Raw genomic sequence first — 16,157 nt, forward strand, 5'->3', positions numbered from 1 at the left:
TGTATGTATGTTGTGTGACCGCTCAGCCCTCCACAGGGCTTGGTCGCCCCACTCACTGCTGCCGCTCCTGCCTGCCTTTGCCGCCTCCTGCCTGCAGATTCCTTCGCTCGCTGCCCGCTGCTCCTGGGAATTTCCCGCTGCTCCTGGGAATTTCCCGCTGCCCGCTGCTTCTTGGAATTTCCCGCCGCTGCCTCCCTGCGGCCCCGCCCCCCTGTGATTCCATTCGCCGCCCCGCTCCCGCCACCCAGCTGCTCCTCCCTCCCGGCTCCTTACTTATGACGCCCCCAGGGCGACCGCGCAGCGGACGCACGCAGCGGGAGCGCCGATTGAGCGCCGAAGGTGCGCCAAAGGTAAACCCGTCTGCGCCCGTCCGCGCCTTGCCCGCGCCTGGCCCGCGCCCAGCGCCAGGACCCCTGGCCCTCCCCGCCGAGGTAAGACGACCCGACTGACCTACGCCGCCGCCACTCTCAACGCACTCAATGCCGGCCGGACCCACGCCTGCTGCCGAGCCACCCCGAGACGCACCCACGGACCCTTCACCTGCTGCACCTGCAAGTTCACCTGCCTACGAACCTGCCCCGCACCCGCCAAGACAAACACCAGCAGCAACCACCTCAAGTGCATCCTGATCAACACCCGCTCCGTCCACAGACACGCCGTGGAACTCTGGAACCTCCTCGACGCTACATCACCGGACGTCGCCTTCCTCACGGAAACCTGGATGAACGCCTCCTCTGCACCCGACATCGCCATCCCGGACGGGTACAAGATCATCAGGAGGGACCGCATCAACCAGACCGGAGGTGGCATCGCCATCGTCCACAGGAACACCATCCGCATCACGACCGACGCCAACGACTCCTTCGCCGCAGCCGAATATCTCCACTTCCAGATTCACACCGACCCTAAGACGACCCTCAGAGGCACCCTCGTCTACAGACCCCCGGGACCACGCACACAATTCAGCGAAGACATCACAGACTTCATCAGCCCGCACGCCCTCCCCTCCACTGACTACATCCTCCTCGGGGACCTCAACTTCCACCTGGAGAACAACAAGGACCGCAACACCACCGCCCTGCTGGAAAACCTCGCCAACCTCGGACTCATGCAACTGGTCAACACCCCCACCCACTACGCCGGCCACACGCTTGATCCTGTCTTCTCTTCCAGCAAGTACATCACCTTCAGCCACGCCACCGGACTCCACTGGACCGACCACAGCTGCGTCCACTTCAGCTTCAAAAGATCCACGACCCACCACCACCCGCAACAGGTACCTCAGAGTATTTGGAGCAAGATCATCGCAGACCAGCTCACCACCTCCCTCAGCCAGAGCCCACCCGCCAACACAACGGACCCCAACGAAGCAGCCCGCAACTTCACACAGTGGCTGACCGCCTGCGCCGACGACCTCGCGCCACTAAAGAACCCTCCCAGCAGACCCAGAAGCAAGAAGGCATCCTGGTTCACCTACGACCTCAAGGACTCCAAGAAGACCTGCCGCACCCTCGAGAAAGCCTGGCTCCTCGACCGGACCACCGACAACATGACCGCCCTCAAACACGCTACCCGCAAGCACCACCAGCTCATCCGCACCACCAAGAAGAAATCCCTGAAGGAACGACTGGACAACAACGCCCACGACAGCAAAGAGCTCTTCACTATTGTCAAGGAGTTCTCCAACCCCAGCACCGGCACCAACGACATCAGTCCGTCACAAGACCTCTGCGACTCCCTCGCCTCGTTCTTCCACCGCAAGATCGCCGACATCCACAACAGCTTCGGCACCCCACCCACGCACCCAACGGTCGAACCAACGCCACCCACCGCCACCCTTCGCACCTGGACCACGTTGACCACCGAAGACACAGCCCGCACGATGTACACCATCCACTCCGGATCACCGACCGACCCCTGCCCACACCACGTCTTCAACAAGGCCGACTCCACCATCGCACCCCAACTCCGGAACATCATCAACGCCTCCTTCAACACCGCCACCTTCCCGGAGAGCTGGAAGCACGCCGAGATCAGCGCCCTCCTGAAGAAACCTACACCGGACCCCACCGATCTCAAAAACTTCCGCCCCATCTCGCTCCTCCCTTTTCCTGCTAAAGTCATCGAGAAGATCGTCAACAGACAGCTGACCGCCTTCCTCGAGATGAACGGATCCCTCGACCCCTCGCAGTCCGGCTTCAGAGCCAACCACAGCACCGAGACCACCCTCATCGCAGCCGCCGACGACATCCGGACCCTGCTCGACAAGGGGGAAACAGTGGCCCTCATCCTCCTGGACCCCTCCGCTGCGTTCGACACGGTCTGCCACCGCACCCTAGTCCAGCGCCTCAGCAACATCGGTATCCAAGAGAAGGCACTGGAGTGGATCATCTCGTTCCTCGCCGGAAGAACACAAAGAGTCCGCCTCCCCCCGTTTCGCTCCGAGGCCACCGAAGTCATCTGCGGCGTCCCGCAAGGATCTTCACTCAGCCCCACCCTCTTCAACATCTACATGAAACCTCTCGCAGCCATCGCACGCCAGCACAACCTCAACATCATCTCTTATGCCGACGACACCCAGCTGATCCTCTCCCTCACCAGAGACCCCGACACCGCCAGAACCTGCCTACACGAAGGGATGAAAGACGTCGCCGAGTGGATGAAGGACAGCTGCCTGAAACTGAACTCGGACAAGACGGAAGTCCTCATCCTGGGATCTTCGCCCTCCCCCTGGGACGACTCCTGGTGGCCCCCAGCCCTGGGCACCGCACCCAAGCCAACCGACCACGCACGCAACCTGGGCTTCATCCTGGACCCCTCCCTCTCGATGACCAGACAAGTCAACGCCGTCTCCTCATCGTGCTTCAACACCCTGCGTATGCTTCGCAAGATCTTCCGCTGGATCCCGACCGAGACCAGGAAGACTGTCTCCCAGGCACTCGTCACCAGCCGACTGGACTACAGAAAGGCCCTCTACGCCGGAACCACAGCCAAGCTACAGAAAAGACTCCAGCGCATCCAGAACGCCTCCGCCCGACTCATCCTGGATGTGCCCCGACGCAGCCACATCTCCAGCCACCTGAGGAACCTGCACTGGCTCCCCGTCGACAAGAGGATCACGTTCCGGCTCCTCACCCACGCACACAAGTCTCTCCACGACCTGGGCCCCAAGTACCTCAACGACCGCCTGACCTTCTACACGCCCACCCGCCAGCTACGGTCCACCAGCCTCGCCCTCGCAGCCGTACCACGCATCCGAAGAGCCACCGCCGGAGGAAGATCCTTCTCTTACCTGGCTGCCAAGACTTGGAACTCCCTCCCCATCCACCTTCGGCTGACCCAGGACCATCTCTCCTTCAGGAAACAACTCAAGACCTGGCTGTTCGAGCAGTAGCATACCCCTCCCCCCAAGCGCCTTGAGACCCTCCCGGGTGAGTAGTGCGCTATACAAATGGCATGATTGATTGATTGATTGAAAACACACCACATTTGGCAGGCATGTAGCACTGGGCTTCATTAGTTTTCCTTTTGTTTGGTAAATTGTTGACCCACCGGTTTAAAAACATAAACAAAAATGCGCGTAAATAGCAAGCATATATGAATATAATATGTTTCTGCTAGATGTTCATAATCAGACAGGAGGTTAATAAAAATAAGAAATGTGGGATCTTAAAATCTTATTGGCTGCTAAGCAGCCAAGGAATCGGTCAGCCGTGAGCCAGAAACTTTTCGCAATCATTAAATAGAACAAGCATTGGCATAGACAATAGGTCTCGCCTTTGGGACCTTATAAGTGTTTAGCCGTGCAGCACATTATCCTGGGTTCTGTGCTGCCAGGGAGTGAAGAGCTAGCTACACATTGGGTTATGCAGTCTGATTCTGGACAGAAAGAAAAGTGCCTTGATGCAAGTCAGCAGCACTATAGCATTCTGTGTGCAACTGCATCACTAGAGTATGAACCAGCCTATGAACCCAGCTTACTGTATAGGAGCTCAGCACATAGCAACAACAATAAAATGCTCCCATTTGGCAGGTAGAGGGGGAATAATGAATAAACAGGGACGGTGTCAGCATCTCTTAAACTCCGCGCACCTAAAAAAAAAATATTAACCTGCCTTGTGAAATGTAACCTGCACATTTGCAAAGTGCTACAATACCTTCAGGTCAGTCGAGTTTGCACTATTTAAAAATGCCCTCAAAAATTAATCTGACCATGCGTAATGTAACTAGCGCTCATGTACCGCACTCCTAAACCTTTGCGTTACTCGAAATTAGAGCTCTGAGAGGAGGAGGATGTCAGGAAGAGGAAGCGGAGCGGACATGCAGTAACATACATGGGAGGAGGTGGGAGAGGCAAATGCTGCTCCCATCTGTAAGGAGAGGGGAAATAATGAATAAACAGGGTCGGCGTCGGCATCACTTAATCTCTGCTCACCTAAAAACAAAATAATTAGCCTGACCTTGTTATGTAACTGGTGCTTTTGTAAAGCGCTTCAATACCTTTGGGTCGGTCGAGTTTGTGACCCACCCCCAAAAAATTAATCTGACTTATTGTAATGTAACTAACACTCGTGAAGTGCGCCAACACCTTCGGGTCACTCAAGTTCACATTAAACAGGTGTCGGAGAAAATGCGGCAGGAATTGCCCAAGCCTTTCCTTTAACCGTGCTGCAAGGTTGGGCTGCTGAAGGTCAGGTGACTGAGACTCACAAAAGCAACAAGCAGTGAAGTGGGATGGGTTTGGGGAGAAATCATCACACTTTGAAGTCAGAGAAAATTTAAGAGGCGCTCTCGTAAACAGCATCTGAAGCATCCTGACATTTTATCTTGGTAACTGAATGGGATGGGGAGATTAAGTGACGGGTGCCGAAGCGGAACCACTGAAGACAGGCAAACACTGACACTGGCAGCAAAGAAAAAATAGTCCCCCGAATGAACACACAAACACAGAAACGTAATGTTAACAGTAATTGGGCGTACTCTGTGGGAGGAAACCAAACACAAAAGGAGGGACAAAATGGAAGGATTAACCACTAGCAAGCATGCATTTTTGAACTACAATCGAAGGGTCGAATAAAAAGGCAATGGGCGGGCTGTAAGCCCACAGAATGAATACAGCATGTCTTGAAGAGGTCACGCATGCGCTGCCTAGGCTTGACCTAAAACGCAGAAGTGACTTCATCTGCTCCCACCCACTTATGTACTGGAGTGTTCTTCAAACTGGAGTGTAAAGGAATCGATTACAGTCAACACAATGGTGCCACTAATTACTGAGAAGCCAACACAGAAATGGTGCCTAACCAGTGATTGCAATAATGTAATGACACTGGTATATTACTATGATCACAATCACATCGGAGGAAGCAAAAAAGAAGGCATCTAATCAGTAATTGCAAATATTGTGATGATGCCAGTATAGTACAGTGATAATGATCACCTACGAGCTACCATTAAAAATGGTGCCTAAACAGTGAGCACCATCTTTGTTGTGATAGCAGTGCACTGCAATAACAGGAAACATTAAGAGGTAAAAAAATGGCAGAAAAAATTAGCGTAAGCCCTTGAGTGTCCTTTGTGTTGAACAAGCCACCCTCTTTCAGTCATGTCTATACAAGTACACAGCAAGTGTAGAGAAAAGGAGTGCAATTATTGTTTTGGAGTCTGAGTTCAGGGGAGTAAGATATTAATGCAATATTTTCAAAACATTTGAGATTCAGTGTTAAAAAACTTGATTTAAAGGTGGATTAAAGTTGAGTGGGCAGCAACCAGTAACATTACAAGATGGAAACCTGAGTTATCAAGGTGCTGTGTCACATGCCTGAAATTAGATGCTCAACCCAAACCCCACAGGTGCCATGCAGTGCTCATGACCTGTCACATCATGTCACCCATGACCTTACAAATGAGATTGATTAGCTCAGTATATCTTAGTGACATGTTCAGTTCACTTTGAAACCAAACACCCATACTTAATACCACTTTCTACACAACATTATTATGAGATAATATGAATGGTCCAAACCCACACTTTATGTAGTGGATCCTAATTAGCAGACTATAGCTATTAACCCAAAAATCAGTTGTAATGTTATTTATTTTATCATCCCCTCCTCTATTCACTTGTCTTTTTTTCTATATATTATTATCACTTCACTGCACAAAGATATAATTACCTGTAGGGCCACAGTACCAATGTTCATCTCAGGATGTTAGTATAACTAATAATTGAAATTGGCGATCCTCATCCCCTCGGGTTCTTTTAAAACGAGTCAAGTAGCCGAATGTATTTTGAGGTCTCAACTTGGGCAAGCAGCTCATGATTCAATGATTGTATTCCAGATGTTGCAGCAACAATGGAAAAGAAGCCAGGAAAGTGTTATTTCTAATTTTAATTGCAAGTAACAAATTTCTTCGGATCCATATTGTGTCCAGTAAGGCACTCATGTCCTTGATCAGATCAACCAAACATTATTTTTGATTCCGAGTCCATTTGCAGAGTACTGCTCATTCAGCTGTCTGGTGAGAGTCTGATTGGGAAAGATAAGATGTCTATGTTTGAGTTGTTCATTCTCTTGCTATGTGAAAAATATGGGTTTAGATTGCAACTTTTCAAACGTTTATTAGGGAATTTATAGTAACCTTGTAAAATACACAATAATCCAGATAGTATATTAATTTCATTGTTTGTCTTTTGTCCAGCCCAACCTACGTAGAAGCCAAGATTTAATTGTATAAACTAAATTTGTTCTGTAGGTCCAACCCACTAAATCTATTTGAAAGTAAGTCCAGCATCACCTCAATGAGCTTCTTCCTTGTCACAATTCTAACTACAAATGTTTGTCTCACATCTGGGAGAGGCAAAGCTTCCCCACAATGTTCAGGATTTATAATATTCCTTTCCAGTAGAGATACTTTTTCTTTACATCCTTCTTCCCATTAGCTCACCTGTTTACTCCTGTGTTTTTCTTTTTTGCTTTAGAGGGTCAGAATATGTGGCATCACTGGAAAATGTGCCTATGCCATATTTGTATATTATGTACACACAGAAAGGTCTTAGGAAGTTTGCATGCTGCCATTTCCTTTGATAGAAGTAATCGGAATTGCCTCAACCCCTTTCCCCTTGTAATAAGATTACTGAGGATGATTCCGTGGGATGCAGTCCATCTAGTTACTCAAGTGAATAAACTTTATTCAGCACAAAGCCATAAAAGTCCTTAAAACAACGCAATAATTACCTAAAAAATATTAAAATACAAAAGTCTACCTAAAAATGAATAGGAAATAAAACCAGTAAGAATCATTAACAATTAACTCACGAAAGTATCTCATCATGACAATTTCTAGATACTAAAGCCTTCCCAATATACGTTTAAAACTGCATGACAAATTCTCTAATATTGGGAGGCTTTGTAAAAGCGACACAAAGGTAGTTCATGCTTCTCATTTTCTTGCTCGGTGTAACTGATGTAATGAAAATACAGTATTCAGGTGTCTAGCTCTTCATAGCGTTTCCTGATTGCTCAATCCATTTTGAGGAAATTTAAAACTGCAAACAGATCTCTAATGTAGCACATCTATGCAAGAATTCCAAATCTAACTGTTACGCGCTGATCTTTGACGCAAACCAGGAACCAGAAAATGGGAGCGTGGTACCGAATATAATGCACAAAATAATATGAAGTGGCTAGCGATTTGTTTTGAAAAATTGTTACAGCGTAGAGGTAGGTCATATTAGCAACCCTTTTTGGGGGGGAAGGCCGCCTAAACAATGCACAGTGTTCAACCTAAAACGAGTAAGAAACAAACCATGGACTGGGTCAGCTAACCATGATAAATATGTGTTATGGGCCGTTGTAGTTGACGCCAATTAGTAGCTCACAACTGTTTGAAGATCCTGAGCCTTCCTCAGTCTCACTTCCATACCGAACTCAAGATAGCAATTTTTCACAGTTAAATTTAAACTTTTGCGGATAGTATATACTTCTGCCAGGCCTAATTTATCTAAGGTACTCCTCAAATATGCAATCCAAGGGATTCGATTGGCATCATCTAAGGTTAAACAGTCAGCTATGCAGGATCTAACTAAGACTGCCTCCAGTTTCCCCCAGCACTTGATCCACAATAATTGCAGGGCCAGCCTAATTTGGTCCTCTGCGGGCCAAGCCATTTTCTATCTGCTGAAGGGGCCTTGCACTACAATAGCCCATCAAACCCGCACTGTATAACCCTGATGAGAGACTTTTACTTTTATATACCTTTATCATCTCTCTGATGGAATGCTTTCCAGGAGAGGGATGAGCTAAAAAATTATGCCTAAATAATTAAACATTTTTACCTTCTCTAAGCGAGTATCCCCCATTGAAAAGAGCTTTGTTTTCATATTAGAAGTCTCACATGTCATATTGTATGTTTTGGAAAAATTTACTTTTCCATATAAGGCAAAAAAGGATCCAGTAGCAACTGTAAACTATTTGCATTGCGTGAAATCAAGACTGCATCATCCGTGGACAGCAGAATAGTTGTGTTGATTCCCTAATCCTTGGCATATCCTTTCCTGTCCTTATTAAATGCTACGGATGCCATTAATGTAGACAAGAAAAAGAAAGTAACCTACAATGCACCCCCTATCTCACGCACGGTAAGGGACATTTTGATTTTTACTGGCTGGGGCGGGACTTCATCCCCCAGCTTGCTCTACTGTCTGACACGCCTGCGGGGGCCCACAACAGTGGGACGCACCTGGTCACGTGTCCGGGCAAAGCCCGTAATTTGCCAGAAGAGGCTGGATTGGGCCACCCCACTTGTTCCGTCTTTCTGGGATAAGCTGCTTCAGGACCTTTTTTACTCCAGATTTAAGGTAGGCCAGGCACCATAGTCCTAATACGGGGAGAAGAAAAGCCGCCTATTCTATTAATCTGGACAGTGGTCACCCTCCCCAAGATCATACATCACCAATTACATGTCTACTGTAATGGAGGTAATTGCCTCAGAACTTGAACAAGTGGAGGAAAGGAGCCAGATGTTGATCATCGCTAACAAAGGGGTCAATTCCTCTATCCCTTATACCGGACAGTAACAAAGTAATGCAGCAGTTACTCTATTCTGGCCGCACCAGCCATGGTGCACCATGCTGTAGGGTCTACCTTTGAAAGCCCAGCTGGAACTTTGATTCTCCTCCCTCGTATTATTTCCTGCCCCCATCCTTTTCCACCCTTCTCCATTTATGGGCCTGGAGATTGGGAAACTATGACTGGAGAGACTATGTTGTTCTTTGGCATTAATGGTCTCTTTTCTGGGTTACAGGGGGTAACTTTAGTTGTCACTGGTCACCTTCTCTCAGTGATGTGACCAGACATGACATCTTCTCCTGTGTTGTGCATCTCTGAAGTTTTTAAAATTGTCCATGAAGGTTTTAAAAAAGGATTTGCTGCTACTTCTCCGAATGTCAATGGATTGCTGGCCAGATGTTTAGTGTACCTTGGTCTTAGTCTGACATGAAACCCTCTAACAATGTTTTTCCTCAGCTTTCAGGCCAATATTCACAATTGCTTACAAAAATGTGTCCCCCTGTTTAGGGTCGCCACAGCTATAGGAAGTTGTGTTTTGAGTTTCTTGAACATTCCTCCCTCTCCTGGACATCTGTCAAGGTGGCAGTCGTAGTAGCAGCCATTTGTTGGTTTATCAGGTAGGTATTGGGGGCTCTGGTCATCATCTTCTGATTGACCAGCATTGGGTGATCTCTTTCACAGAACCAACTTTCAGACCTAACGTGACTTCCAGGTTCCATGTAGAACAAGAACCAATTCTTTCTTCCTTTTTGTCCATCCCCGATGTCTGAAGAAGTGGCCTTACAAACATTGTTTCAGGCGAGCCCGTTCATTTGTTTGAATAGAAGAATATCTTTCAGATGATGGACTAGCTCTAGCTTGATGACGTTGGAGCCAGTTTGGTAAGGAACTAAACCTTTGTCATCCACTATCAGCAAGTAGATCAGAAATGCAGTCACAAAAGTGTTATCATCCTCAAGCATCTGGCCCTATCCAACAAGGGGCATATTTGCATCTTGGTATTAAACCCGGAGGCTAGGTATGACCTAGATTTGTCTGCTAGCTGACACACATAATGGTGCACAGATATTTATGTATAACATTATCGCGTTCTGATTATGGTTGTCTGTATAATAAGCGTACATTAGGTATAAAATCAGGCATTGCTGGATTTTGTTTTGCAATCGGGGTAGAACTAAGTCCTTGTTGTGTACTCCTACGCTTGGGACTGATAAGGAAGACAGTAAGGAGGTAAGTGTCTGATTACGGCTTGTTAGTCATAATTACTCCATATAAGGAACACAGTAAGGAGATAAATGCTTGATTAAGTACTGTTAGTCATCATTACTCCATATCTTTTTGCTTGTGATGATAAAAATCACCCATCCCACACGTGAAGTTTGTGTACTGGTAGGTGGTGGGAGAATGACAGTGATATGATACTAGAAAGGGGGACTGATAACCTGTGCCCGTCTAACAACAGAGACTAAACCTCATAAGGTTGGAACTTTTTTGACAATTACATTACGACTTAATGGTGTTTGTAGTGATGAACTATGGGTGGGTGGAGAAAAGTCTTGATTTAACAGCTTAATCATCTTCAAATTTCAGAAAAGAAATAACAAACGGGTGCCAAGCTTCCGGAAGCTCCTGAAAACCAGTAAAGTGAAGCTCGACAACAAATTAAAGAATAAACAGTTCAAGCAGCAGAATTTTGCTAAAAAGCATAGAAAAGAGCAGAAGCAGCTTCGGGAAGCACTGAGAGATGCTAAGTTCAAGGTACATCCTCCATTGGATCAACCAAAGAAGAAGGACAAAGGTAATTTAATCTGGCGTGTAGTGAGAGAGTTAAGTACTGTATGCTGTGTTTGGCTTACTGTCTGGTACCTTCTTATGTACATTTATTTGATCTATTGTTTACACATTTCTGGATTACATTGAAGTCAATTTATTGTGACCTACCCTTAAAATGGAGCAAATGGCAATTCTGTCCATTAGTGAAAAGGGAATTTGTTTGAGCCTGGTTTAGTTATGTGTGCTGATTGATCCAACAGAAGTAAGTGTGTTACATTTCATGCTGTGTATTGCTAAGTAACAATAAAACATTAGATTAGAATCTGAAGATATTAAAATCATGAAAAAGGATGGAGTTGTGTTCATACGAAGGTTAAAAGAAAGACCCGTCCCTAAACCATGCCTCGTTTGTGAAAGTACTAGGTTAATGTGCTTTAATCCATTATTCATTTTAAACAGCAGCCCTGAATCTTACCTGCCTAGTATCAAATGTAAAGTAACAAAGCGATAAAGAGCCTTTATAGACTGTGCCCTTTTGAGATGAAAGGTGACTAGACCAACAGTAACTGATGTATTCTTTGGAGAGAAACTTTAGGTCCATCTTCTAATATATAAGTTGTCAAATTCCCATGCTTTACATTTCGAATTTAAACATATAATATCCCAAAGTGAAGTTGGAGAGAAGAGACACTCTGGGGATTGATCAATAATGTTTGTCCTTGAGCGACCAAAAAACATCTCTTTTTGTTGCCTCTTTAGTGAGTGCACTCCCAAACTTATTCTGGCCAGAATATATAGTGAGGGTGAACTGGTGAAAAGTGTAATTCCCCGATGTACCAGCTAGTGGTTCTATAAGAATAAACAAGTTGATAATCCTAGTTTGAATATTTATAAATTGGTGCGGGGAGTTGGTGTAAATTTGGGAATGTATTCCCTCCCAACTTTGTGACGATGAGAGCCTGAAGATTGTGTTCCTGAAAGTTATGAAGAGGGTTGCTAGTGTGTTGTGCGAATTACTAACTTAAACAAAAGATCAGTGCATTAGAAGACACCCAATGTAGGCAGGCTAAACATCAGTGATTCAATGAATGTGGTGACTGATCTCCTAAAATGTGTTCAGTGAGGTGGTAGCCAAACCTCTGCATGTGCGGCTGTTGTAATTTAACCTTTAGAAGTCCTCCTACTGGGTTCAAGACAAAACCTACTGTGGTATCCATTGGCCATAGAATGTGATTCCCGACCATGAAAAGTCACTGGATGTAAGTTATTGTGTAGAACTTCTTGATCTAAAGGGACTTAGTCTAGGGGGGGCCTTCCATTTGGTAGATGCCTTCTTTGTAGACCGGTGCCCTCATCTGTGGGATCAGGGTATTGGCCACTGGCTCAATAGTCTTCTGTGTAACAAAAGTCTTCACATTTCATAGCATGCAAGTAAAGGTTTTTGCTGTGAAGGTGTAGGCACAGGCCACTTGCTGAACATCCATTATGTCCAGACCCCATCTCCAGTGGAAAGGACTATTTGAACAATTTCAAAGAAGTGTCAGACAACATTCATGGGACATGTGGGTGGGATGGGGTCATGCTGCAAGCAGTGGCTACTGGGGCTCTTCCATGCTGTTTGAGGTATTTTGCCTCTACTGTCCTAGGGTTCGTCCTACTATGGCGCTGCCAACTGGGCCAAGTATAAGCCATTCCGCACTTGAATCTCAGTGTTCGCGATGGCGAGCAGTCACAGGCTTCTGCAAGAGGTAGTGTGTATGAGTTCAGAGCACATCAATCGCACAATAACAGACTGTCTAGCTCAGTACTTCTGATTATAAGAAAGTTAAGTACCTTAATATACACTAGAACCAAGTATTAAACACTACATCAAGAGAATGCAATTCAATGTCTTTGGTGCGGACCAGACCGCGCTTTGCCTCCACCTGCTATTTTCCTACCTCCCTCTTGATTTAGCTTTTGTCATATATCCACCACCCTGTGTGCAGCGGCCCCCTTCTCAATGGGGCATAAGGTAGTAGATTGAATATGACTCAAATGCAGTTTGTATCATTTCAAGACAGGTGAGCTCGATTCTTTCTTAACATTTGCAATGATCAGTCCCCAGTGGATTGATTCAGCTGCCCAGCTGTCTGGCAGACTCATACCCTCTCAACAAGAGCAGTTGCATGCCATTCAGCAGTACGTTTGGATCCTGTTTCGTTCACTGGTCCCGCACTAGTTAATGCGCCAGACATAAGTAGAAGTGGCAGTTCTGGAGCAATGTGGCACTGATTGAACCAACTAGAAGTACAGGCCTTTACTTTTATACTTGGCTTTATTCCAAGTTGCTTAGAATAAGTACAGCATATGTTGCTACATCAGGATAATGTAAGCAGTAATGCAATGTAAGGAACATCCATCAGTCTGAGTCCCAGCTCAGGTGATGATCGCACCGTGCATGGCTCAGCAGCTAGTCAGAAACAGCATAGCACAGTACAGTACCACATAGGAGCATAAAAAACAGACAGTACTACTCCAATAGGAAATAACCAACCGAAGAAGAGAACGAACACTATGATAAATCCTCAATTGTGGCAGCAGCAAAAACAAAACTGGGTGAGTGTCCCCAGTACCCTTATATCCGAGGAAGAAGGAAAAATGTGAGCAAGAATGGGCTACCGGTGCTGACGAAAGGCTTACTCTGGAGCCGCTTTCCTTACTGGGCCCCAAGTGCACCAAACGACTTCTAATGGCTCGTCACAACTTCGGCGGATGTAACCCTGCATGTGCCATGTACAATTGATAATTGCAGCCCCCAAACAAGCTAATTGCTCTGGGCAGTTGCAGCCCCACACTGGCTAGTCACAACACTGGGCAGCAGCAGCCATTCACAACACTGGCCAGTTGTAGCCACACACAAGCCGGCTTCTACACATGGTCATATCCTTAGCTGGTCCTTAACAGTTGTGGTAACGACTAGTGCAGTTCCCACCAAGAACCCGTGCAGAGAGATTGCAGGCCTGCCAACACAAGAGTCCACAGATCACTCTCCTCAGTCTTTTTTTTCTGGGTGCCCCACAGACACTGGTATTACTGTACAACACACGTCTTTACCACGCAATGCCTTTTCCATGCAACATAAGTTTATTTAAGGCAAGCTAAACATATATCTATATCTCCAAAAGACAAACGTACTAATGCTCCAGTGTGTGTAATCTCTCGCTCCTCGTCTCCTCTTTTCTTAAAGAAAGACACAGCACTCGCGGGGGAGAGTCTATAGATTTATTGTGACTCTCAAACGCACCAGACGTGTTTCGGCAGTCTCCTTCCTCGGTGCCACTCTGGTATTTGCAGTGCCTGAAGTTCGAAGAATTACTGAAAGTTCGTAAGTGGTTCACCTATGTAGGTGCAAGTAGATACTTGTTGTTCCCCCGATCTCTAGACCCGGGACAAGGCCCGGGTTTCGGGATATCTTCCCTCATCAGTAGAGAAAGTCAATAGGGGTGGAAGAGAAGGCCGCCTCGTAACCGTCACCGGCCTCGTTGCCCAGCACACAGGTGCGTCGTCCAATCCAATCAGAAATTTGTATAGCGCACTGCTCACCCAGAGGGTCTCAAGGCGCTTAGGGGAGAGGAGTTCGCTACTGATCGAACAACCAGGTCATGAGTTGCTTCCTGAAGGAGAGGTGGTTCTGGGTACGACGGAGGTGGGAGGGGAGGGAATTCCAGGTCTTAGCCGCCAGGTAGGTGAAGGATCTACCTCCCATGGTGGATCTTCGAATGCGTGGAATCGCGGCGAGGGCTTGGTTGGACCAACGCAGTTGGCCGGTGGGGGTGTAGAAGGTCAGGCGGTTGTTAAGGTATCTGGGTCCTAGGTCGTGGAGGGCCTTGTGTGCGTGAGTGAGGAGACGGAACGTGATCCTCTTGCTGACGGGGAGCCAGTGCAGGTCTCTCAGGTGTCCGGATATGTGGTTGTGTCGAGGTATGTCCAGGATGAGTCGTGCGGAGGCGTTCTGAAAGCGTTGAAGAGGGTGTTTCCGTAGTCCAGGCGGCTGGTGACAAGTGCTTGGGTGACCGTCTTCCTTGTTTCGATGGGGATCCATCGGAAGATCTTTCGGAGCATGCGTAGGATGTTAAAACATGATGATGAGACGGCGTTGACTTGTCTGGTCATCAAGAGGGAGGAGTCTAGGATGAAGCCCAGGTTTCGTGCATGGTCCGTTGGTTTGGGTGCGCTGCCTAGGGCCGGGGGCCACCAGGAGTCGTCCCAGGCAGAGGGGGATGATCCCAGGATGAGGACTTCCGTCTTGTCTGAGTTCAGTTTTAGGCGGCTGTTCTTTATCCACTCGGCTACTTCTTTCATCCCTTCGTGTAGGTTGGTTCTGGCGGTGGTTGGGTCTTTGGTGAGGGAGAGGATCAGCTGGGTGTCGTCGGCGTAGGAGATGATGTTGAGGTTGTGTTGGCGTGCGATGGATGCGAGGGGGCTCATGTAGACGTTGAAGAGGGTGGGGCTGAGCGGTGAACCTTGTGGTACGCCGCAGATGACTTCGGTGGCCTCTGATCTGAACGGGGGGAGGCGGACTCTCTGGGTTCTTCCGGCGAGGAACGAGATGATCCAGTCCAGTGCCTTATCTTGTATCCCGATGTTGCTGAGGCGTTGAATTAAGGTTTGGTGACAGACCGTGTCGAACGCTGCGGAGAGGTCCAGGAGGATGAGGGCCACTGTTTCCCCATTGTCGAGTAGGGTTCAGATGTCATCTGTGGCTGCGATGAGGACGGTCTCAGTGCTGTGGTTGGCTCGGAAACCGGACTGTGAGGGGTCGAGGGAACCGTTGGACTCGAGGAAGGCGGCGAGCTGACTGTTGACGGTCTTTTCTATGACTTTGGCGGGGAAAGGGAGGAGCGAGATGGGGCGGTAGTTCTTAAGTTCGGTGGGGTCTGCTGAAGGTTTCTTCAGGAGGGCGCTGAGCTCGGCATGCTTCCAGCTTTCCGGGAAGGTGGAGGTGTTGAAGGAGCAGTTGATGATGTCCCGGAGTTGAGGGGCGATGACGGAGTCTGCCTTGTTGAAGATGTGGTGGGGGCATGGGTCGGTTGGCGATCCGGAGTGGATGGTGTATATCCTGCGGATGGTGTCTTCGGTGCTGATCGGGATCCAGGCGCGGAGGGTGGTGGTGGGGGCGTTCGATTCTGTGGGTGGGGGAGTGGTCTGGCCGCCGAAGCTGTTGTGTATGTCTGCGATCTTGCTGTGGAAAAACGAGGCGAGAGAGTCGCAGAGGTCTTGTGAGGTAATGATGTCGTTGTTGCCGGCGCTGGGGTTGGTGAGCTCTTTGACGAT

General features: G+C 47.8%; 1 protein-coding gene across 1 annotated transcript in view; it reads left to right on the top strand.

The window, feature by feature from the left end:
- The window catches only part of NOC3L (NOC3 like DNA replication regulator), a 493,023-nt gene that overhangs the window by 23,386 nt on the left and 453,480 nt on the right, over nucleotides 1-16,157 (top strand). Inside the window, exon 2 of the mRNA XM_078643385.1 lies at nucleotides 10,659-10,866. Coding sequence (XP_078499511.1) covers nucleotides 10,659-10,866 — 208 coding nt within the window. The remainder of the gene's footprint in view (nucleotides 1-10,658; nucleotides 10,867-16,157) is intronic.

The sequence above is a fragment of the Lissotriton helveticus genome, chromosome 5_1 (genome assembly GCF_964261635.1).
Source record: "Lissotriton helveticus chromosome 5_1, aLisHel1.1, whole genome shotgun sequence".
NCBI lineage: Eukaryota > Metazoa > Chordata > Amphibia > Caudata > Salamandridae > Lissotriton > Lissotriton helveticus.